The sequence below is a fragment of the Xyrauchen texanus genome, chromosome 43 (assembly GCF_025860055.1).
Source record: "Xyrauchen texanus isolate HMW12.3.18 chromosome 43, RBS_HiC_50CHRs, whole genome shotgun sequence".
Classification (NCBI taxonomy): Eukaryota; Metazoa; Chordata; class Actinopteri; order Cypriniformes; family Catostomidae; genus Xyrauchen; species Xyrauchen texanus.
In genome coordinates, this window is record NC_068318.1 from 4,021,278 (window position 1) to 4,045,135 (window position 23,858).

General features: G+C 36.3%; 1 protein-coding gene across 9 annotated transcripts in view; it reads left to right on the forward strand.

Annotated features, from left to right (window-relative positions):
* The window catches only part of LOC127635456 (pro-neuregulin-1, membrane-bound isoform-like), a 67,073-nt gene extending 44,547 nt beyond the window's left edge, over positions 1-22,526 (forward strand). For 3 of the 9 annotated variants that reach the window (XM_052115530.1, XM_052115524.1, XM_052115532.1), the window contains 8 exons: positions 5-143; positions 5,237-5,295; positions 9,396-9,419; positions 14,748-14,850; positions 14,980-15,094; positions 15,748-15,881; positions 17,105-17,287; positions 19,806-22,526. In XM_052115530.1, the coding sequence (XP_051971490.1) occupies positions 5-143; positions 5,237-5,295; positions 9,396-9,419; positions 14,748-14,850; positions 14,980-15,094; positions 15,748-15,881; positions 17,105-17,287; positions 19,806-20,451 (1,403 nt within the window). In that variant the 3' untranslated portion in view covers positions 20,452-22,526. Of the gene's footprint in view, positions 1-4; positions 144-3,996; positions 4,065-5,236; positions 5,296-9,395; positions 9,420-14,747; positions 14,851-14,979; positions 15,095-15,747; positions 15,882-17,104; positions 17,288-19,805 lie in introns of all 9 variants that reach the window. The other 6 variants (XM_052115531.1, XM_052115526.1, XM_052115525.1 and 3 more) reach the window with 5 other exon arrangements.
* Positions 22,527-23,858: the final 1,332 nt, after the last annotated feature.

Sequence of the window (23,858 nt, forward strand, 5' to 3'; positions counted from 1 at the left end):
GCAGCGGCCACCAGTACGACTCCGGCACCTAAAACGTCTAGTCACGTGACGCGCTGCAGTGAGAGCGAGAGTAACTACTGCGTGAATGGAGGAAAATGCTTCACGCTGGAGGTCACGCCCGGCAACATCAGACGCCTCTGCAGGTACAGCTGCACGCGTGTGTGTGTGTGTGTGTGTGTGTGTGACAGAGAGACTGCACGCTGTTTAACACTCTCACTGACAGACATTCAACTGCTCAGAGGATTTATGTATTAAAAGTCTTTCAGTTGAAGTCTAATTAAAGCCATTTCTAATAGAAGCCATTTGCAAACTGGTAACACTTTACATTAATGTTCCCTTTGTTAAGAGTTTATAAATGGATTGGTTTATAAATTAATTTATAAATGAATTAATGACTAATAAGTCATTTACAAATGCATTATAAATCATTGATGAGCGGTTATTTCAAAAGAGTGATTTTTATGCAATACCTGCCAAATAGTGCGGATTTTGACCAGCCTTTATAAATGCTTAAGAGTACTTATTCAACATTAGTAATCTATGGAAATGACCCGTGCTGTAAAGCAGACACATATGAAGTGTACTTTAGGTAACTTGCACTAGGTAAGTTGGGACAGTACACTTGGGAGTTGCACCATTTTTTTTACATCAACATGACAAGCAAAGACAAAACTCAAACATTAATCCGACTGTAATGAAATGACATAATCCTTCCTTTTAATCTCAGTGGAAGGATAACTTTTTTTCTGCATTGTGACATAAATCAAGAAGTAGATTTTATGTAGAAGCATTTTATGTTTTTGATAAATATAAGTAAGTGTATTTATTAAGCATTTATGAGAAGTACAAGTTAAAATACTCACTTTTTGGAAGGTATTGCAGTAAGGTCACCCTAGTTATTTATGTCGTTATCATTTATAATGCTATTTTTAATTATTTTGTGAAGTTTGTCATTCACAAACTTCTTTATAAAAAATGAGTAAAGGCAACATTATTGTATAGAGTTACCCTAAATCTTGTACTTCTTGAAACATAAACTAATTAATGAATAAACAAATTCCCAATAAATAATAATCAGTTCACTTTTTCATGCAAAAACAAAACTGTAGGCCGAGTTTATGAAATATAAATGCTCTCAGTTCATCAACAACTGAGGTTTTCTGTGTGTGTGTGTGTGTGTGTGTGTGTGTGTGTGTCCGTGTGTCTGTGTGTCCGTGTGTGTGTGTGTGTGTGTGTGTGTCCGTGTGTCCATGTGTGTGTGTGTGTCCATCCTCTGGGCTTTAAGCCACACACTGTATTAGTGCTCTTATGGTCTGATTCAGTGATTAAGCACTAAAAACTGCTGCATCTCAGAACTCTCTGTTCCCATTCAGCATGTACTGCTGAACTCTCTCGCTCTCTCTCTACTGTAAATGCAGGAGCGGTCAGACAGCTGTGCTCCTCAGGAACTTGAGCTTTCAATTTCAAAACATGTCTTTAGTGAAGTTTGCTAAAGCTAGGGCTTCAGATATTATACTTATATATGTTATTTTTCTCAGACATGAATGATACCTCAAATCATGCAGCTTGTTGAGGAGAGAGGTGCAACAGAGCGCTGAATTCTGGTTATCAGAAGTAAAAATCCTATAAAAGTTTTCCATCTGGTAATTGATTATTACTGTAACAATTACTTATAAACCTTGAAAGACCAACCGTGAGCTCTGAGGTTGTTAATTGCTGATATGTATGCTTCTATTAAAGCCATTAGGGTCATTTCAACTTCATAATAAAAATCATGTTTAATATAACTACCCATGATCTACTAATTAGAGAATCATGGCCAACAAACTGCCTTTACACTAAATGCACCCATGATATGGTGTAAATGATGCAATCGTGTCATGGGATTTTAGTTCATTCCTTCCTTAAAAACTCTGAGTACACAATCTTGTTCCTTTAACCTTTTTATGTCTGATTTTCAAATACTGTGTTGCTTTAAATCAAAGTTTGTAATGTTATGATTCACCTTGGAGCTGATTGGTTGGTTTCATGGCATACAACTCTTTTATGAAGGATTTTATGAAACATCTATTGAAGAAATGAATGGAGAATGAAGATTAATGGACCCAAAGCAAAATGAAGACAGCTTTAAAAGTGAACGGGCGCTGTTGCACTCTGATACTTTAATTAGTGGCATGATCATGTCTAGAAAGCAGAATGTCATAGAGATTTGAAGGTGGACTCTTTGACTCTGACCAGTATGCAGTCCACTAGTAAGCACACTAACATTGTGGAGACAACTTTAACCTGGGCAAGCAGTGCTAATCTATTTGCTTGTTTCCTCTGAATGTGAGTGTAATTTAACTTGCAATAAATGTGAAATAAATCTCATACATCCATCTGAACATCTGTCAATGTGATTGGTGAGACAGACAGCTGCTCCAGCGGTTAAACCCTTATCACAAGCACAGCTGCAGCAGTGTGTGTGTGTGTGTGTGTGTGTGTGTGTGTGTGTGTGTGTGTGTGTGTGCGCGCGCGCGCGCGTGTGCGCGTGTGTTTGTTTCATCAGAGTGCAGATGTTTATATCATGACTGGAAATATCCCAGCCCAAAACCTTTATGCTGTAATGAATGAATGAAAACATTATTATAATTATATATATATACTGTTGAAGCAGCTCATAGTACTTCACAGGACAAAATCAACAACATGTAGAAAATTAAAGGGGTAGTTCACCCATAAATGAAAATTCTCATAATTTACTCACCCTCATGTCATCCTAGATGTGTATGACTTTCTTTCTTCTGCAAAACACAAATGAAGATTTTTCTTCCATACAATGCAAGTGAATGGTGACAAGACCTTTGAAGCTCCATAAAGCCCATAAAGAAAACATAAAAGTAATCCATAAGACTCCAGTGCTTTAATCCATGTCCTCAGAAGCGATATGATAGGTGTGGGTGAGAACATTTTTTACTTTAAATCTCCAATAACTTTCACATTCAGATGTGAAAGTGAAACTAAACAGGCACCACATGTGACTTTAAGATGTAAAAGGTGAGATTTAGAGTAAAAAAGGACTTAAATATTGATCTGTTTCTCACCCACACCTATCATATCACTTCAGAATACATGGATCAAACCACTGGAGTCTTATGGATTACTTTTATGTTCCTTTATGTGCTTTTTGGAGCTTCAAAGTTCTGGTCACCATTCACTTGCATTGCGTGGACCTACAGAGCTGAAATATTCTTCTAAAAATCTTAATTTGTTTTCTGCAGAAGAAAGAAAGTCATACACATCTGGGATGGCATGAGAGTGAGTAAATGATGAGAGAATTTTCATTTTTGGGTGAACTCTTCCTATAATAAATACTTAGATAAAATATGTACAAGAACATTAAAGGATGAGCTCATCCAAAAATGAAAATTCTGTCATCACTTACATGTCATTCCAAAGCCGTATGACTTTCTTTCTTCTGTGGGACACAAAAATGGCAATTTCCTGGCTGCTCTTTTCCATATAATGAATGAGTGTGGGGACTCTGTCAAACAGTTAGTGCCATATACGGATCATAAAAGTATTTTGTGTGACTTGTGCACAATATTCAAAGTCTTCTACGGTCATGCAATAGCTTTCTGTTCCTCACATAAAGCTAAGTTGTTATTCACTGGCAAACTTTCCCTTTGCTACAGCTCTCAAATAAAAAATGGTCATAAGAGAACCAATGGTGTTTAGCCTCAGCACTATTGAAATTATTGTAATGCATTTCAGAATTTTCATATTTGGGTGAGATATTCCTCTAAATTCAAATAAAATGGCAATAACTACAGTATTAAATAGGGTATTTCATTCGATAAAATAGGTCATTTTCTAACAGCTACTCAAATATTGGTAAATGCAACTGTGTTTAGTGGAGTTTTTGTCGTGCGTGTGTGTGTGTGTGTTTTGTAAAGTGTTGTCGTGTAATGTTGTGTTGTCATATGTTATGCTATGTTCATCCTCTCTTTAACACAGGTGTCCTCCCGGATACACAGGGAACCGCTGTCAAACCACAGACCCTGTGCGAGTCATAGATCCCAAACGTATGTGCAGTCAGTGGACGCCCCACACCCCCAAACACACACGTGCTCACTGCTGTTTCCATGCTGCCTCTGCCACGCCGCCATTTCCAAAACATTTCCATCACGTTCTCTGTATCAGAGTCTGCCAGGCCGCGCATTCGATGTGGACAGGTGCATGAATGTGTGTGGCGGGACCCAAAAGATGCCCTACTGTCATCTCTGTCAGCCTCTACACTAGAGACACTACTAACTGCACAGAAATATTCAGAGACAACAACAAAAAAAGATTTCACTAAAAAATAAAAATGTTGATGAATCATGATTCACTCACCCTCATGTCATCCCCAACCTAAATGATAAAAGGAGAATTTATGAAAAATATCCTGGTCCTTTTAATGTACGTAAGTAAATGATATTAATAAATACATTTCAAATAGTGAATGCGAACAGATCAGACAATTGGTCTTTATGACTTTTCCACTATATTCCAAGACTTCTGAACACATATGACAACTTTGTGTGAGGAACAGACACAAAATATAAGTCATTATTAACTGAAAATCTGGATATCTCCACTATCTCTCCTTGGCATGTTCAGGAGTGATAGTGATATCCAATTCTTGAATGAATCGTTCTTTTGTGTCAGATTTTTTCAGTGAATCATTTCAATGATTTGTTCATGACTGATCCGGTTCTCCAGTTCAACTCACTAAATTAATGATCCGGTCTCAGTAGTAGAACAGCCCACCGGAGGGGAAGATTATCAATGAATAATGACTATGTTCCTCACACGAAGCTATCGGATGACTTCAGCAGACTTGGAATGTAGTGCACATGTCATAAAGACCACATTTCTGATAATTTTATGATGCGTTTTTTGACAACCCCAGTACTCATTCTCTTTCATTAAATCAAAAATTCTCCTTCTGTTTTCCAATGACAGAAGACATTCTTTTGGGTTTGGAACAACATGAGGGTGTGTAAATGATGACTGATTTTTCATTTTTGGGTGGAATATTAATTTGGTTGGCTCTCGGAATCAGATGGAAAGTGCACATGATGAAATAAGGCGGATGTTTGTGAGGCGTTCGGCGGGCGACAGCGGACGCGTGTGTGTTGGGATCTTTTGGCTGTCAAACTCACTTCCTGTCTTTCTTCTCTCTTCTCTCTGTGACTTCTGTCTGTCCTCTCAGGTGCCCTGATGAATTTACTGGTGAACGCTGCCAAAACTACATAATGGCCAGTTTCTACAGTACGTCTCTTTCCTCTTTCTGTCTGTGCTTGGGTCGGAGCATGCTCAGTCAGCGCTGTCTCCTCTCGCTTTGGTTTTGTGTTCTGTACCAAACGTTAGTCAGATCAGACAGTGTTATTTCTTCCATTCCTTCTTTTTGCATGTTTAGCATTTGTTAATCTAGTTTTGTTCTGTTGGATACTGTTAGCTGACAATCGTTAGATAGGGATGTCATTCATCAGTTTTTACACTCGTGAGTTATTTGGGAAGATCAGGTTTGACACAGCAGTGTTATTAGGCTATTGCAGCATCAGATGAAATGACTCACAAGGTTATGAACTGTGACTTTACTATAAGCTCATTATGTATTGTAGAATGGAAGTCCTGCCTAGTCTCTGGGTCATTCTCAGGAAATTCGCCATTTGAGCTTGAGCATTTTTATGTAATTTCATTTGAAAAAGTTACTTTCAAGAAATCCTATTTTCCCACCTCAGACCCTAAGTATCAGGGCCGTAACCACCACAGATATTAGGTGACCACAATAAGAATTAATAGTTAATTTTTGATTGAAACTATTTGAAGAACATATTTTTAAATATGTAACAGATTGTTTAATTAGGGTCACATTAAATAATAAAACTAAATTGAATATATGCATTTATACTAAATAGTAACTTAACACCCTATTGTATACAACTGAATCAAATAAACTGTCATAAACAGCAGCAAAACACTAATTATTTCACTCAAATAAGGCTAGTTCATGTGCGTGAAGTATCCGAACAAACTGACTCACAAAAATGAATCAGAGTTCCCAATGCTAAATATAAGGGAATCATTTATTTGACCAGATCATTTACATGAACTGTCCCAAAAATAATAAAAAAAAACAGCTATTAATTTAATTATAAATGTATAACGTTTTTTTCCCATTGCTAAGGGAGAGAGAGGACGGTTTAGGTGAGTGTGTTTGATTACTTTGTAAAGTAATGCACTATTGTGAAAATAGCTGAACTAATATCACACTACTGATAATGTAGTAAAGTTGCGCAGCTCTTTTTATGAATTACTCCCCAACATTGATCATTAACGCTAAAGTTCTAGAATATTTTAACCCCATCACTGTAAATTTGGAATTCATATAGTTCGATCATTTGGGTTGTGGGTTGTTAAAGGAGTCATGACATGAGGAATACAATTTTCCTTGATCTTTCAACATATCAGAGGTCATTGTGCTATAAAAACTTACTGTAAGTTTCAGAACTCAAAACTTCCCCCTTCACTGCAAAAAGAGCATTTGTTGAAAACAAGCTGCCAAAACGACTCTTTCTCTACTTCCTCCACATTTTGATGTCACATTGTGGTAGACCTTTGAATCTGAACACCTCAAACAACACGTCAACACCTACTTTACCTTATTACTTCCATAGCCCAGCCCAGTAGCAGTGAGTAGTGAGATGACAAGGAGAGAGCAGGTCAGTCAAGAGCAGAGAGCCAATCAGAACAGTGGGCGTTTACTGTCAAGTCATATGGTGCGTTCACATACAACGCAAAGAAAATGTTCACCTCGCACAGTAACGCGAACCCGCAATTATTGCCCCTTCTCTTCCGGAAAAGTACAGGAGGAGAGGCTTCTACGACTTGGTTCATAGTAAAGTACAACCAATAGCTGGAATCAAGTAGACGTGCATATTTTCAGAACTTTTCCAACTTTTTTTTTCCAAGCATATTTTCAGACTACCAGGTAGTCCAACTTCCTCGTTCACTTTCCTCCAAGCGATGTCTTTTTTCGTGCGGTCTCTGTACATGCATGATGTTGTGTCATACAATTCACACTGCTACAACAATTTTTTCATCCATTTTTCCAGATTCCTTCTGCTACTATGTGACATCCGGACAATCTCAATGCTCAATGCTGATAGGCTCTCAATGCATCAAGCGAATTTCTCGCTCAAGTTGAAAAGCAAATGAAGCGATTTCGCATGTTCGAGTCACGTCATTCGCTTCATTTGCGTCGCCTGGCACAAATTTGTGTCTATTCGTGTCTATTCGCATCTTTGTATTGGCTTTCTATTTAATCACGCCGCGCGAAAGGCTTGCTTCGTGTTGTATGTGAACGCACCATTAAAGGAGAAGCAGCACCAAAACAGAGCGTTTCTGACAGAGGGCCAGAATGAGGGTGGAAAATGATCATGTTCTACAAATATATGACTTTGTTAATATAATACAACACCTCAAAGATCATAATAAAATAGTAAAAAAGGCATGTCATGACCCCTTTAAAACATCTTTTATTATAAGAGATTATTTACAACCAGTATCCTTGTGCTTGGTGCCAAGAACAATATTTAACCAATATAAGTGTAAACGTAATGAAATAATGATAAAGACTGAAAGAGGAAAAAAAGAGGGGAGATGTCACATGCATGACAGGGTTGAACAGAATGTGCAAATTTTGTAAATACAAAAAAAACAAAAAACATTTAATCAGTATAGAAATAGTGGAGGTAAAACCTAATGGTTTACATTACACATCAAACAATAAAATCTATCAAATAATGGGGCTAAGTTCAGTATGCTGTTAATGATATCGGCTGCAAGTCATGGAGACACAAATGAGTTTCCTGAGGATGATCTGTAAAACATGATTAAAATGACAACATAAGCCATTAGTGCACAGTTCATGTTCAGAGGTTTGGCTGATATTGTCTGAAGCTCTGCACAGACAATCCATTCTCTGCTGTTATTAGTGTTTATGTGTCCTTAAGTTCAAGGCCGTCATCAGTAGATCAGTAGAAACAGTGATCAGGACCCACTTCAGAACGATTTATAAAGGAGAGAGTTATGCCACTGACAGTTGTATTATTGTATTATTAGGTCAGTGTATTGCATCACAGTCAAACAACTGATAAACAACAATTTCTTGATAAATGGCACTCAGAATGTAAAGGAAATTGTTTAATGTGACATGGGGTCATTATATGGTTACTTCCACAAAATCAGTGCCTTTTCTGTTTCAAAAAGGATTGATCAAGTACATTTTTGTAAGATTTTAAGCATCATACAAAGAATGTCTTTCATTGTAGCATAAATTGCACTGTGCCATTTTTGGGGAGAAATGTAAGGGGAGTTAAGGTGGTAAAAGTTTTGATGCATATCTTAAGATCACAACTCTTGGAATCTAAACTTTGCAACTTTTAAGTCTTTAAAATAGATATTATGTCCATTAAAACGTAACATTATACATATATAGATAATAGCTTTTATATTGATGTATGTTTATTCATTTATTATTTCTATCAAAATGGCACATTTGCTAATACCCAAGAAGAAATTGGAAACAGCGTTGGGGACAGGCCAAAAGTCATCATTGCAAAGAAAAACAAGAAAGTTAGTGATTCTTTGCTGATGCAAATGTGAGGCAAATTGCCTTTAATAACATGTCTTAAAGGGATAGTTCACCCAAAAATTTAAATTCTACATCACCGGAAGCATGATTTAGTGTTAAAAGTATTTAAATATTGATCTTTTTCACACCAATGCGATTTTGTGGAATGACCCATACAATGTATTTACTGTTAATCCATTTGTGCATTTTTGAGAACCATTGTATTTAGATATATTTCAAGATGTTTTTGTTAACCAATTATCAATTCTCACTAGAGAAATACAGATATATCACTTCTAGTCATACTGTACTGGATTCAAACTTCACTGAAAGGAATGATAGTTATTGAAATCTGAAATCATGCATGTGCATGTTCTTGTATCATAATGATAACCAATATCGGGCAGCCATAAGTGTCTGTATATAGAGATAAACATCACTATATACGTGTTGTAAACCATCCATATATCTCTAATGCTTACTGAAATATGACATTTTTGAAAGCATTGAATGATGCATTGTGATGGTGGGTTGAAGTTCAACAGAATAGAGCTCAATGAAATTGAACGTACAGTGTATCTGTTATGTATCCTGATTATATATGCAGCTTTATGGTGTTTTATTGTGGAGTCGTCCTGTGTATTTGTCAGTCAGAGTGACATCACCGCTCCAAACTCCAACCAACTGTTTTTGTTTCTTTTCTTTCCGTTCATCACCTTGTCTGCCTCGGCAGAACATCTTGGGATTGAATTTATGGGTATGAATCGTCTTTTCTCCTAGTTTGCAGATTTGTAGGACTAGAAGCTTGAGCCTGTTTCCTTCAATTCAGCCGGTTTCCTTTTGCTCATGAAGGGATCAAACAGCCATAACAGATAATTGGCGATGATCTGAATCACTAATATTTAGCACGTTCATACATTATTTATTATATGAATACATTCAGCATGAGCTGGCTGCTCAGAAAGTTCTACAGGTTTCTGGTGTGACGTTTATGCTAGGAAGGATGTTGTTAATTATTCATGAATACCATCTTCCGTTCTACACACACACACGCACACACACACAGCCAGCCAGATCAATCCACACACACACACACACACACATAGTCCTGCAGTATTTATGCTGTGTTGAGATCCCTTCAGCTTCGCTTTGCCCTCCATTCATGCATCTCTCTGTCTTCAGCATGACATTGTCATTTCTCACTTTATTCTTTGTGTTTATTCATGTGTCTACTTCTCCTCAGTGTTTTATCTGTGTTTACACACAGTAGCAGCTGCTGTGTTGTGTGTTTTGTTGTGTGCATCAAGAAGACCTTTGTTTTACCTTAAAAAAAGATTCATGTTCAAAATAACATGGTAACAAAGTTTGCTCACAGGCTTGAATGAGATGTGATCTGTGATAAAGATACATAACAGAAACAGAAATCTGATCAGAATAATCCAACCTGGTCTCATAGGATCCCGTTACTATACCTACAATTTTGCAAAATGATTTTACATGGTACGCAACAGTTTCCTTGTGAAATTAACACTGAAGTCGCTACAACAACAATTACACAATTTTTGAAGCAGTTAGTAATGCAATCGAATTGTGTGTTGCGATACAAAGGTACGAGTCCTGAAGAGCACGTTAGCCTAAAGTTTCTTAAAAGCACCATTCATAGATGTGGTTGCTTCAGCGATTGTGTTTTACATTTTGCATTTGTTTTTCTGACACTATCAGTTAGGAGTAGGTTTAAGGTTTAAGGATGTGGGTTTTGTTGACTTAAAACTCAATACAGCATTAACCTTAAAAACCTCATCTGTTTGGAGTATTTCACTCTCTTGTATCGCCACACAGTGGACATGTCACCTCCGAACTGCCGCGATACATGAAATGAACCAATGATTTTGCAAAAGCAGTCGAATATCTTTGAATATCTTGAGCCTTAATGACCCCATGCAATAAAAATCTGAGTTTTGTTACATTTAGTACTAGTTTTGAGATTTTTAACATTGACAAAATTTACTTTAGCAAATATATGCGTTTAAAATGTGCAGTTTTTGGGAGGACAAACGGAAAATATATATGACATCATATTATAACATCTTGGCTTTTTACACATTTTTGTCCAATCGAATGCCTATTTCAATAAGAATATCCTCGCTGACGTAAACTATTAAAAGCTATAGACTCTTTACGAGAAAGGATGAGCCCTTCAATTTATCCTTCCCCAACTTTCTGTTTCAGAAGAAATTAAAATGAAATAATTGTGCCCATTAAGATGTGGCATTCACATTTTTTAATACATTTTTTTAAAGCCAATTTCCTTGATATCACATTTTGTTTTTTTTTATCTGATTCAGGTACTTTTAAAGTCAATATCGTGAGACCTGTACCAATAACGATAACGATACCTCTAATAAATGGATTGTTATTGTTGTTGTTGTTTCTTCTGATGATAAAATAGGTCATTTTGGCCATTTAGCTCCATATTTAAAAGCCATCTTTTTTAATTTATAGGCATAATCTGTAATTTATCAGAAATCTGTTTTTGTTTAGCATTTAACAATCAATATTTTCAGTCTTTTAACAGATTTTTCATTTAAATACATTTACAACAAACTCTGAGTGCTGTATGTGACTACTAGCAGAAGTAGAAATAGATATATAACTATAGATAAACATATTTTTCTCAATGGGTCTTGTGAAACGCAATAGTTTTCATGGTTAATAAATGACAAAAAAAACACTTTCTATGAAGCCCATACTTATAACACATTACAAAGACATAATAATGCTATAGTAATGTCTCATAATACACTTTATATTTTATAACTTCACATAAATAATTGTAACCACAATTATAATACATTATAACACCAGCAGAATATAATTTCATCTGCAGAAGTTATAATGTATATATATATATATATATATATATATATATATATATATATATATAATAGGTATGCTTTAAGTAAAGTGGCAAAAGCAATGTCTTATAAACATCCATAAGATATTTTTAAGTGGTTATAAGACAATACATTACAACAAAAAATAACACTCATACATTGTACATTTTGAGATATTACGTTATGCAGTGAGATCCAGCAGATGGAAATTACTTCAATAAATCAAATGATTTGTAGAAGGAATAACTTTTTAATTTACAGAAATGAATAATGAATAAAATATTAAATAAGGTGAATAAATGTAATAATACAGGAAATAAATGTTTGATTATAAAATGTTAAGTAGATATATCTTAAGGATATATCCAAGGACTAAGTCCTGGAATAAACCTAATAAGAAAGTCTTGAAAGTAAGTAAATGTAAATAAAAATTAAAGTACAGAGAGTCAAGAGCTAGAGGTTTGAGATGTTAGTCTGACAACCAAAGATTAGTTACGGTATTATACAGTGCATATACAGTCTCTTTGTCAAGTGCTCATAAATTTCATGATCTCTGCAAAATACGAGCACAGGTGTCTTAGAGACATCATGTGTTCACAGAATCGCATCTGTGCATTGCTTGGAACAATAACAACTATAAACTAAGCTCTCTCTGCATCCAGCTCTGAAACCTCATCAGGTCAAAAGGGCACAAACCCATATACAAGAGCAGAGAAAGAGAATGAAGTAATCTAACACACACGTTGAACATATGAGGCTTACTTCTGGTAACATGAATGTATAAACACAGGTGTACAAGTTTGGGCATATATGGAATCCATGGAGCATTAGTACATCAGTGATAATGGTATAGAGAGAATATTAATGCAAAGCTGAATACATAAAAGTCAATCTATGAATATATATTGCATAGCTTCTGATTATAGTTGAGTACATCAATGTAGATATAAGAGTATGATTGCATAATATCAATAAGTAAAAGTATCAAATATAGGAAGGACTCACTTGCATCATTACAAAAAACACGTGTAAAAATATATTAGAAACTTTGTCTCTCTTGAGAATAAAATTTGCCCAACTTCTTGGGTGTAAACACACCTAATAATAAAGAAAAATCAAAACTGTTTCTATACTGGACTCAATTCAATAAACCTTAATGTTTGTGATCTTATTTGGAGAATTATTATTATAACTTCCATTATATAAAATGTTACAATTGCATGGCATTATAATGCCTTTACAATGGATTAGAAATATGGGCTTCATAGAAAGTGTTACCAAAAAAACTTTAATATTGATATTTTTATGTCTGTCCTCTGGAAACAGCATCAGTATCAGAGCTAAAGATATTTTAGGATTGATCGGCCCATCCCTAACATTCCCCACCTTTTGTTTGTGTTTATCCAGCCTGTGAGTAAGTGCTGCTGCCATCTCAAGACTTTTTGTTGAAGCCTTTAGCATTCTCAAATCGATTGGCCATTGAAAATGGAAGATTAATCTAACAAATAAACAATTATAAAAAAACATCAACATTGAATCATTTTCATATAGATACATATGGCCCATGCTGAAGGCTTCATTCAATGCAGTCAGTCAGTGTTGTGTTCTAAACCTTGGATTGAGATGAATGACATGCATGGCTGAGTGTTAAAGACGTTGTCCAGTTGATCTGATCCCTGCAGGGTTTGTGTGTCATGTTGGTAGTGATGACATGATGATTCTCACTGACATTGAATTAACATTTCCTGCCCCACTCCCTCAGCAAAACTACATCCTGAGATCAAATAAGATCAACATGCATCTGTGTGTCCAATAAATCCATTGAATTACAACTGCAGCATAACTGGAACATGCAGACGTGCTGGGTTCTCTTCTTACTTGGAGATCTGGTTAAATAACATTCTTAAAGGAATGGTTCACACGGAAATGGAAATTCTGTCATTGTTTCCTTTCAGCAATTCCAAACCTATTTGGCCATGTATTCACATGGTGATGAAGGTGAAGTGATTGAGGACTGGGGCTGTCAAGCTTCAAAGTGACAAAAAGCACCATAAAAGTAGCATAAAAGTCATCCAAATGACCCATGCCACTCTATTTCAAGTCTTCTGAAGACATATGATAGCTTTGAGTGAGGAACAGACCCAAATTCAAATCTTTATTCACTGAAAATCTTGACATCCACCTTAGCTCTCCTTAGCATGTTCAAGAGAGAAGTAGTGATGTCCGATTCATGAATAGATCAGTCAGATCTTTCCAATGATCCAGTTCTCAAAACTGGTCTGAACGGACTGATTCAGTTCTTGAGTTCAACTCATTGAATCAATGATCTGTTGCAGCGGTTAACAGCTCATTAGAGGCGAAGATTACTGAATAATAACTCAAATTTGGGTCTGTTCCTCACTCAAAGCTGAGTTATTGTAACAAGACCATAGTAAACACATGGATGCATGCATCTTTATTATTAATCTATTTCTGCCTAAAGTACAGTTAGTGTAACTATAGTAAATTCAAGGGTTGTGATGTTGAATTCAAATGGTTTCCACATCTCGCGTCTAGCTTCTCATTGATACTCACAAAGCTGCGAGTTTAAGAGCTCGAGATTTAAGAGCTTTGTGCTCGCGCTGCTCTGTCCATTGAGCCGTATCCATCTACAGAGCCAAACAGGTGCATTAGTCGAGGTTGTCTCTGCCCGTGTATTTGACGCTGCTAAACCAGATACTTCAGATGTGTCACTAGACCTCAGAAAATCAGATGAACCACAGTACAAATGCGTACCAACCCGTTTAATTGAAAACCAACTGATATACTCCAAGTCTAGAAAATGCTTTTCATGCAAAGTGGAACTTGACGATATATTTGATTATTATGAGTGATAAACGGCTCCCATTTGTAACATAACCCCCCACCCCCAATACTAATTTGCTCTCAGCGCCCCCTGGCATCCTTTGAACGCCCCGTTGAGAACCCCTGCTTCAGAGCTTGACAACCCCAGTCCTCATTTACTTACGTATTACACTGAAGAACAAAATTCATATGGATTTAAAACGACATAAGGATGAGTAAATAATGACTGAGTGAACTAGCCCTTCAATATCAAGAATTTTCCAAGTGAGAAGAGTACGCCTGTAAATGTGATGCTAATGTGTGTGTTTGTCCTGAAAGTATAAAAAGTGATGTGTGGTCTCTTCCAGAAGCAGAGGAGCTCTATCAGAAACGGGTTTTGACAATAACAGGCATCTGCATCGCTCTTCTAGTGGTTGGCATCTTGTGTGTGGTGGCTTACTGCAAAACAAAGTAATGCACACTTTCACTGTTTTTAGTTTGTACTAATGTTTTACTCAAAAACTAAAATGAGGACTGAAGGAATGACTGAAACTCATCCGCTGCCATCTAAAAGCTGTGTGTGTGTTTCTGTCCATGTAGAAAACAGAGGAAAAAGATGCACGATCGCTTGCGGCAGAGTTTACGAGAGCGAAACACTGCGGCTAAATCCCCTCAGCACCCACACCCTCCCCCTGAAAACCTGCAGCTGGTCAATGTGAGTATCATCAATGGCTAAATTCTCTAAAATCAATATCCTGCTTATGCCATTAATGCTCATGCTTTTTTTTTTTACAGTACTGTGCACAAGTTTTAGGCTCTTAAGATGCTTCACAAAAACCTAAAGCCTAAAACTTTTGCACAGAACTGTAAGTACTGTCATTTGAAAAGATTACTGCTGAACTTTCTCAAAATCATATTTTCTCTCCAGGGTCATAACATTGACATATTGGGATTAGTGGTCCACAAAATGACATTTCTTTGGCTAATTCTTAAACTTTTACCCCTAATCATAAATTTGTCTTTACAGTCTTTCAAAGCAAAGAACTGTCAGTATTTTTTTATTGGAACTAAATGAAAGACTAACCCATAATGTGACATTACTGCAACCCTGTCACTGTACGTATGGAAATGATATAGCCTGCTTAAAATTCTGTGTAACTCAATTCTGCTAGCTATTACTCAGATTCAGTGTGCATTGTAATACATTTCATTTCAGGGAGCATGATCTTAGGTTTTAAGTTAACGGTCGCATAACAAAGAAACAAAATACAGTTTTATTTTTCCCAAGCAAAGTTAATGAAACAAAATGAAATGAAGGGAGTTTTCAGAAAAGAATGACTATCAAATGTTGTTCAACCTGTATTTCAGCATTACATGCCGAACAATTTGATACCTCCTCATATGCATGTGACGGATAAAGAAGCAGAAACATCTCTGTCCATCAACGAGTTCACTTCATCAACACATCCGTCAGTTGCTGTCTCTCACTCCAACAGCCAATGGTACAGTATCTCAATAACTCAACAGCAAACACACAAGATCACTGGCCGGAACTGAGAAGATATGAGAATTGAGTGCAACAGTAGTGTTTACAGAAGTTACTTTGACATCTCACTTGAAATCTTCTCAGTAGGTTTGATTCTTACTGAAAGTGTGGAGACTTTGCAATATCATGATCTCTGAGGTTATTTGGTGATGATGGAGCTTCTAATAACCAGTCAGTGTGAGAGAAAAAAAAAACCTGTTAAACGTCCAGTAAAAACAGACCAAAGTGACCCTGTTTCAGGCACATACTGTTCGTTAAATGAATTAATGTTAATATAACAACCTACTGGAACTACAAAAATAAACTTTGTACTGTTAAATGAATTATTAACCATTATATAGTAACACAGGTGGTAAAACAACAGGTCACATGATGACTTCAAGGGATAGTTCTGACAAAAATGAAAATGTGCTTATCATTTGCTCACCCTCATGCCATCAGATGTGTATGACTTTCTTTCTTCAGCAGAACACGAGTAAATTACGAGAGGATTTATTTGGGTGAACTATCCCTTTAAATGTAACTTCCAGGAGCAATGAACAGAACACAAAACACAATCAGGGTAACACACGTGACACTGAAATGAATGTAACAGAAAACACCCCTCTGTGCATAACTACTAACACAAAAAAATATATATTTACATGAAATATAAAATATACATAATGTGATGTGTCACACAGGATCTTCAGAGAACATTCAATTATTGGGTTTCACTGTAATTTTAGCAGTAGTTTACCATAAAAGTACATGCATTCTCTTGTTAAATAAGATGTACATTTATGCCATTAACTATAAGCTAAATCATACTTTATAGCACTTTATTTAACTGTACTGTTCTAGATTTACGTATTATATAAATACAACAACTACAGTAATTACTAGGTACTAACCCTAAACCTAACCCCAACTCTAACCTTAACCCAAGTTCCTGTAGTTACCTAATTTTACTCAGTACTTTCTAGGGTAAGTACAGTGGAAGTATACCAAAAGTACACGTAAAATAAAGCGCAACCCAACAAAAAAGTAAAGAATAAGTGGACACTCACTGTTGCACTCTATTGATTATCTAGAGAAATAAAATATATTTCTGTAATATCTGTGTATAATCAACTGAACTGAGGCCTTACAAACACAGTACATACTAGTGTAAATAGGGGCTGATTTTTGATCTCACAGCTGGAGTAACGGGCAAACAGACAGCGTGGGTTCTGACAGTCATGCAGTCTTGGTGAAGTCATCACTGGAGAACTGCCGACACGGGACACCCAGCCACAGGGGGCGTTTGAACGCTACTGGAGGTGTCCACCAGCTCAATGATTACATGAAGAGCTCCTGCAGAGACTCTCCCTACAGCGAGAGGTACCGCACCATACTGAGCCATAGAAAGATGTCCGCCATTCACCCCTCACACTGCTGTAGCAACTGATGAGCTCATGTTTTAACAAGATGTTCTTTATCGAATAATGATCTGTTTTGGGGAGTAACTTACTAACTAAATTAACTCTTTTTCAGTACCGTGACAGTATCTCAGCCGTTTTTAAAATAGTGTTGCTTTTCCGCTAACAAGTCATCTGAAGCAATAATCAAACACACTCTCCTAAACTGTCCTAAAATAATTTCAGATAAAATAATAATATCAGAAATCCATATATATAAATAATTTCTAATGAACTGAATGTGGAGTAAGGCTATCTTGGCATTATGCACAACTTATTTAATGTCTTATTTTTGTGTATAAAGTATTGAAATGAATGTTATATTTCAGATATCCATCATATATGAAGTTTACTAAACAATATTAACGGAGTAATTAAGGATAAATAAAACTGTTCTAAAGTGGAGGTTTATCCTATTCAAATTATTTGCACTTATTATGTCGTTGTTGTCCTTTTCAGATTAATTGACTATATTAAGACAGTAATTATGACTTAATTAGTATTGGTTTTAATTGCTAAATTACTATTTACAGTACTTTCTCACTTTATTAGGTTTTCACAGTATTTTCAGTAACATAACAAGTGGGTTAAACTTTCCCTTTAGAATAGGGGGTCAAATTGTCTTAAACAGAGTATTTTAGAAATTAACAGCTTTGTAAAGTCAATAAAATAAGCCGTAATAACTGGCTTAATCTTATTTAATAAAGTTGAGTTCTGAAAATCTGGAATGATTAATTACAAAACTTTCCCCACAAAAATAAGAAGCTTGATTAAGTTGTAATCTATGGCTAAGATAGCCTTACTATGCTTCAGTTAATTAGAAATTAAGCATTAATTCAATCACATTCTACACAACAATAGGATGTTTAATATTTTTTAAATCATGTCGGCTTACTCTACATTGAGTTATTTATTCATTACTGTCTTATTAATGCTTATCTAGTGCATTATTGTGGACCTTAAAAAACAAAAGGGTTACCAAAAATAATTCTTTAAATAGCTTCATGTAGTTTCATCGCTTTGTTACTTTTAGTCAGTAGCCTGCAGTGTAGCTGACTACTTTTTTAAAAGAGGAGCTGTAGTTTATCTACTTAAAGTTGTGAGTACAGTTTCAAAGTAGCTTCAACAACACTGATGCTGAAGATTGTTCATTTATATAAATATTGTCCCTTTAAATGGATAGTTCACCCAAAAATGACAATTATCTCATCATTTACTCACCCTCATGATATCCCAGATGTGTATGATTTTCTGTCTTCAGCAGAACATAGATTATGATTTTTAGAAGAATATTTCAGCTTTGAAGGTCCATACAATGCAAGTGAATGGGTGCCAACATTTTGGAGCTCCAAAATCCTCATAAAGGCAGCATAAAAATAATCCATACGACTATAGTGGTTAAATCCATGTGTTCTGACATGATAGGTTTGAGTGACAAACAGATCAATATTTAAGTAAATTATTATAATTCTTCACCCTGTCTAGTAGATGGCGATATGATGTAGAGCGTGAATCACCAAAAACACAAGAAGAAGAATGTGAAAGTGAAAGTAAAAGTAAAGTGTAGATTGACTGAACAGGGAGGAGAATTTATAAAGGATCAAAATATTGACCTGTTACTTACCCACACCTATCATATTTCTTCCGAAGACATGGATTTAACCACCAGAGTCATCTGGAGTACTTTAATGTTGCCCTTATTTGGTTTTGGAGCTTCAAAATTTGGGCACCCACTCACTTATATTGTATGGAACTACAGAGCTGAAATATTCTTCTAAAAATGTTTTTAGTGTGTGTGTGTGTGTGTGTGTGTGTGTGTGTGTGAGCGTGTATTTATCACTTTGTGGGGACCAAATGTCCCCATAAGGATAGTAAAACCCGAAATTTTTGACCTTGTGGGGACATTTTGTTGGTCCCCATGAGGAAAACAGCTTATAAATCATACTAAATTATGTTTTTTGAAAATGTAAAAATGCAGAACGTTTTCTGTGAGGGTTAGGTTTAGGGGTAGGGTTAGGTTTAGGGGATAGAATCTATAGTTTGTACAGTATAAAAACCATTACGTCTATGGAAAGTCCCCATAAAACATGGAAACACAACTGTGTGTGTGTGTGTGTGTGTGTGTGTGTGTGTGTGTGTGTGTGTGTGTGTGTGTGTGTGTGTGTGTGTGTGTGTGTGTGTGTGTATGTGTGTGTGTGTGTGTTCTGCAGAATATAGATACATAGACACATCTGGGATGGCATGAGGGTGAGGAAATGATGAGAGATTTTTTTTATATTGGGTGAACTATTGCTTTAATTTGTTTCATAAATGTTAGATACTTTTTGATAAGACTTGGCAGTAGAGCTAAAGGGTAACTGTAGTTAGCTTCCCCAGCCCTGAAAAGGAGGTGCTGCATTACTCTTGATATATAAAGCATGTGTATGTGTTTCTTCCTCAAGGTACGTCTCTGCCATGACCACATCCACCCATATGTCACCCATGGGGCTTCTCTCTCCAGTGACACCATCCTCACCTCCGTCCGAGATGTCAGCTCCTCTCTCCAGCCTAGCGACCTCTGTCCCATCCATGGCAACGAGTCCCTCAGGAGAGGAAGAGCGCCCCCTGCTGTTCCGGACACCCCCGGTCCTGCGTGACAAAAACCAGGTGCAAAAGTCAGGCCATTCGCATCCTCTCCATAACTCCGCACACTACAACCACGGCCTGGATCTGCCGAGCCCGCCGCCCAGCCCCCAGCACATCACAGAGGACGAGGAGGACGAGAGTTTACCACGGTGCACGATCGTGGCGGCCGCCCTGTCCTCACCCCCGCACAGCCCAGTTCACCAGAGCAACAGAACTCAGATGGAGCCGACCAGCATCAGTAACTCTGAGAGCTGTAGCTCCGAGAGTGAAACAGAAGACGAGCGAGACGGGGAGGACACACCGTTTCTGGGCTTACAGAACCCACTGGCCGCCACCGCCTCTGTAGCTCTAGACGGGCTGGAGGGCAACAGAACTAACTCTGTCCTGCACCTGTCGCCGCAGGACGACCTGCAGTGCAGACTGAGCACCGTCATGGCCAACCAAGATCCTATAGCTGTGTGAGCGATGCATCGAAGAAAAATACTGTAGACCACTAAACCTTTATTTTCTATAAGTATTGGAAGGAAATTAATGCAACAAGAAAAAATTCCACTTTTATTTTAGTGATGTAGTGAAACAGACTTTTATAAATTCAACATGAATAAAATGTTTTGGTGTCGTGGATAAAAGTGCCATTCACATGTAGCTGAGGTCACAGTATTTCAATGGCAGAAAAATATTATCAATGGTGCCTTTTAATTTCAGTTTTGGAAAAAAGAAATTGCATTATGACACTGGGCCATATATTCACAACTTTACAAAAAAAAAAATCTGTGTAAAAAACCAGCACTCCTTGTTTGAGCCGTGATGTCTGATTTAAAAAGCTGTGGTGAAAATGTTTGTTGTTATTCTTGCTGATAAAAACCCTAGATTTTGACTCGAGTCTAAGTATGTGTGGCTGCTGCATTACAACGGACAAAATGTAATGGAAATCACCCTGCAGATCTTTATTTAACTTTTTCTACTGCAAGAGCAAAAATAGAAATAAAGAAAAAATATGCACAAGATGCAAATCATATCAAATCTGATGTTAAACAAACATAACTATGCCACAGACACTGTTATTGTTTTAAATAAAGTATATCAGACATTAGTTCAAGAAGACCGTCAGTAGAAGCTTTTTTTATTTTGTCTGATGTCATTTTTCCATTTCGTTCTGAATGACTGAATATATGGCTCACTAAGTCAATCATGTTCATTGGCTTCTCCAGCAATGCATCATGGAAAGTTCTAAAACCACGTGATGATACTAGGTGTTATACCGCAGATGGCAACAGCTTTTTATTGTTATTTCTTTTACTCAATTAGTTATTGTCTAAATCTTTTTTTAACCATATGGAATGTTACATTATATTCAAACTGTTCCTTTGTGTCATGTTTATGTGTATATGTGTTATCAGTTTAAGAACAAATCGCCTATTGTACAGACTTTTGTAATGTTCAGAGTGGTATATTTGAGAGTCAGGTGACAGGGGTATGTGCGCTGTTTGCTTCAAAAGATTACTACAGTAAATTATGTATTCACTAGGTTTAACTGACAAAAAAAAAAAATGATAATAAAAATCTTCCAACAGTCTATCCAGCTTACTAAACAGAAGAACTGGTTACACAAACAACACTTATAGAGCTTCTAACTTTCAACGCTCCAGTGCGTGAAGGCCTTGTCCACAAGTTTTAGCTTGAATTAAATGTGGCCCATTTGGATGTATTTATTTTCTTTCTTTATTTGTTATTTATTTATTTATTATCTGGGCCGTATGTAATCTAGCATCTATAAATCTATATTTTAATAGCTATGAAACTAACAGATATTTGAAATATTTGGATATATCCACAAACCTTATTTTATAGTGCGTGCGCGTGTGTGTGCGTGCGTGTGTGTGTTCACCATTCCATCATATTCCTGTGTTGTTGTTTTTTTTGCCATTTAGGCCTAGACCGTGTTATTCAGTGTGTCATTCAAAACTCTTGTTCAAAAACAATAAATATTCACATTGACAAATATCCATGAACCTGATTGTACAATTAAGCTTTTTCTGGGACACTTAAAAACACCTTTATTCTGTTTGAGTTTTACCCAAGCCTTGATGCAAAAATGTTCTGACCACCTTGAATTGTTTGATTTTGTTGACAATATAATGTGATGCTTTAAACATGATGTCCCTTCAAGTCATACTTCTGTTTTAGCAATTTCTATTTATTTACTGTTTGGATCAAATTGTTTATTACCTTATGCAGAAATATTCCAAGCAAGGTTTAAGAGATGTGAATGCATCATTGTTCAAGCAGAGCAGATTTTGTCTTTTTGTTTGATCACAAGCATTTTCCAGTGAAGGAGAAGAATATACTGTAGATAAAAAGAAGAAGAATGTGTTCTTCAGATATCTACATGAGCGCTGGAGGATGAATGCAGGCATGCACTGGAGATCACATGCAAGCAAGCATGGTCAGACATGTCAATCAACACATTACCACAGTCAAACCATACAAATTGTCCATTTCACCTGCTTTTAATGTGAAAAGTTCGATAAAATATCTGGAAGATATGTTTGAGAGCTTTTCATTGTTTCATCTCTTTATTTCCACTATGTCATTTTCCAAACACAAAGCTGTTGAAGTTTAAACAAGTTAAAGTTGCTAAAGCTTTTTCAGCTGTCCAAACTCAATTTGATTAACTTTTGAATTGTTTACCCAATATCCAGTAATTATCTGTGACATAGTTTGGGTCAAGCACCAATGGTACGTAGGCACCTACTGAATCTGTTTGTTTTCTTATTATTTCAACTTCAAGCCAACAATAAGTGCGCAGACACTAATTACACAAGTTAAAACCTGAATCATTTAAAAGTCAAAGCATCCCAAAAAGTCCTACAATCCGTAGCGTTCGTTGCCTCATGAAAAGGGAACCTGCCTGGGTAGAATTGCGAATTTTCCATTTATTAAGAATAGGACTACTATGTTGCAGGCAGTGACAGATTATTTTTGTTCGACTTTAATGTGATTTTATCATTAGAAGATTTATGTATTGTGCTATTTAGGCTCATAGCTCACTGTGCACATTTATTCCCTGCTATCTGAGATTGTGTTTGATGCATCTGTGGCTCGTTCCATTCCTGTAAAATTAGCCTAAAACACCTATTCAAGGCATACCCTTTTAATACAATTTAAAGCTGTTCTTGAACAGTTTGCAGTACATGCATGGTTTTGGTCTCTTTTGAAAGGTGACATTCTGGAGTTTTTTCCCCCCAGCAGTCAGAATCACTGTAAGTGCTACTGGTTTTGAGTAATTGAGAAGATTGAACATGCTGAAATAGGTTTTATTCTGGCAGAATTTTTTTTTTTGCATACAGATGCCTGCAGATGACTCTAACTTAGAGCTATTAGCTGTAAAACACAAAACGGGACCACAAAATGAAGCCTTACCTAGTTCAAGTTTTATTACAATACTATAGAAAATGGCACATGTTTTTCCAAGGGTATTTCCAGGCGTTTTCCAAAAGTGCCTTTTGGATACTCCAAAGGATCCTTGGTAACCATGGCCACATACCTAGGATAAAAAGGCTACTACTTTGGAACACTTTAACATACAGTCATAAATTTGGGCTCTAATGAAATGTGACACTTAGAGCTATCATATCCCAAATCCAGATTCACTATTAGTATTGCTGACACAGAGTAACTGAAGCATTAGTGTGCTTTTTCCCTTCTCTAAAATTTGTGCATATAAAAGAGTCAAAAGAAGTGATATGATGGAAAAAGAGTTTATATAAGAAATGCACACCAAACTATTTACACACTTTTTTTACACAACATATACACTTATACCTTTTACAGGTTTTTGGCAACATGTCAGTCATTGTAGCAGTCAC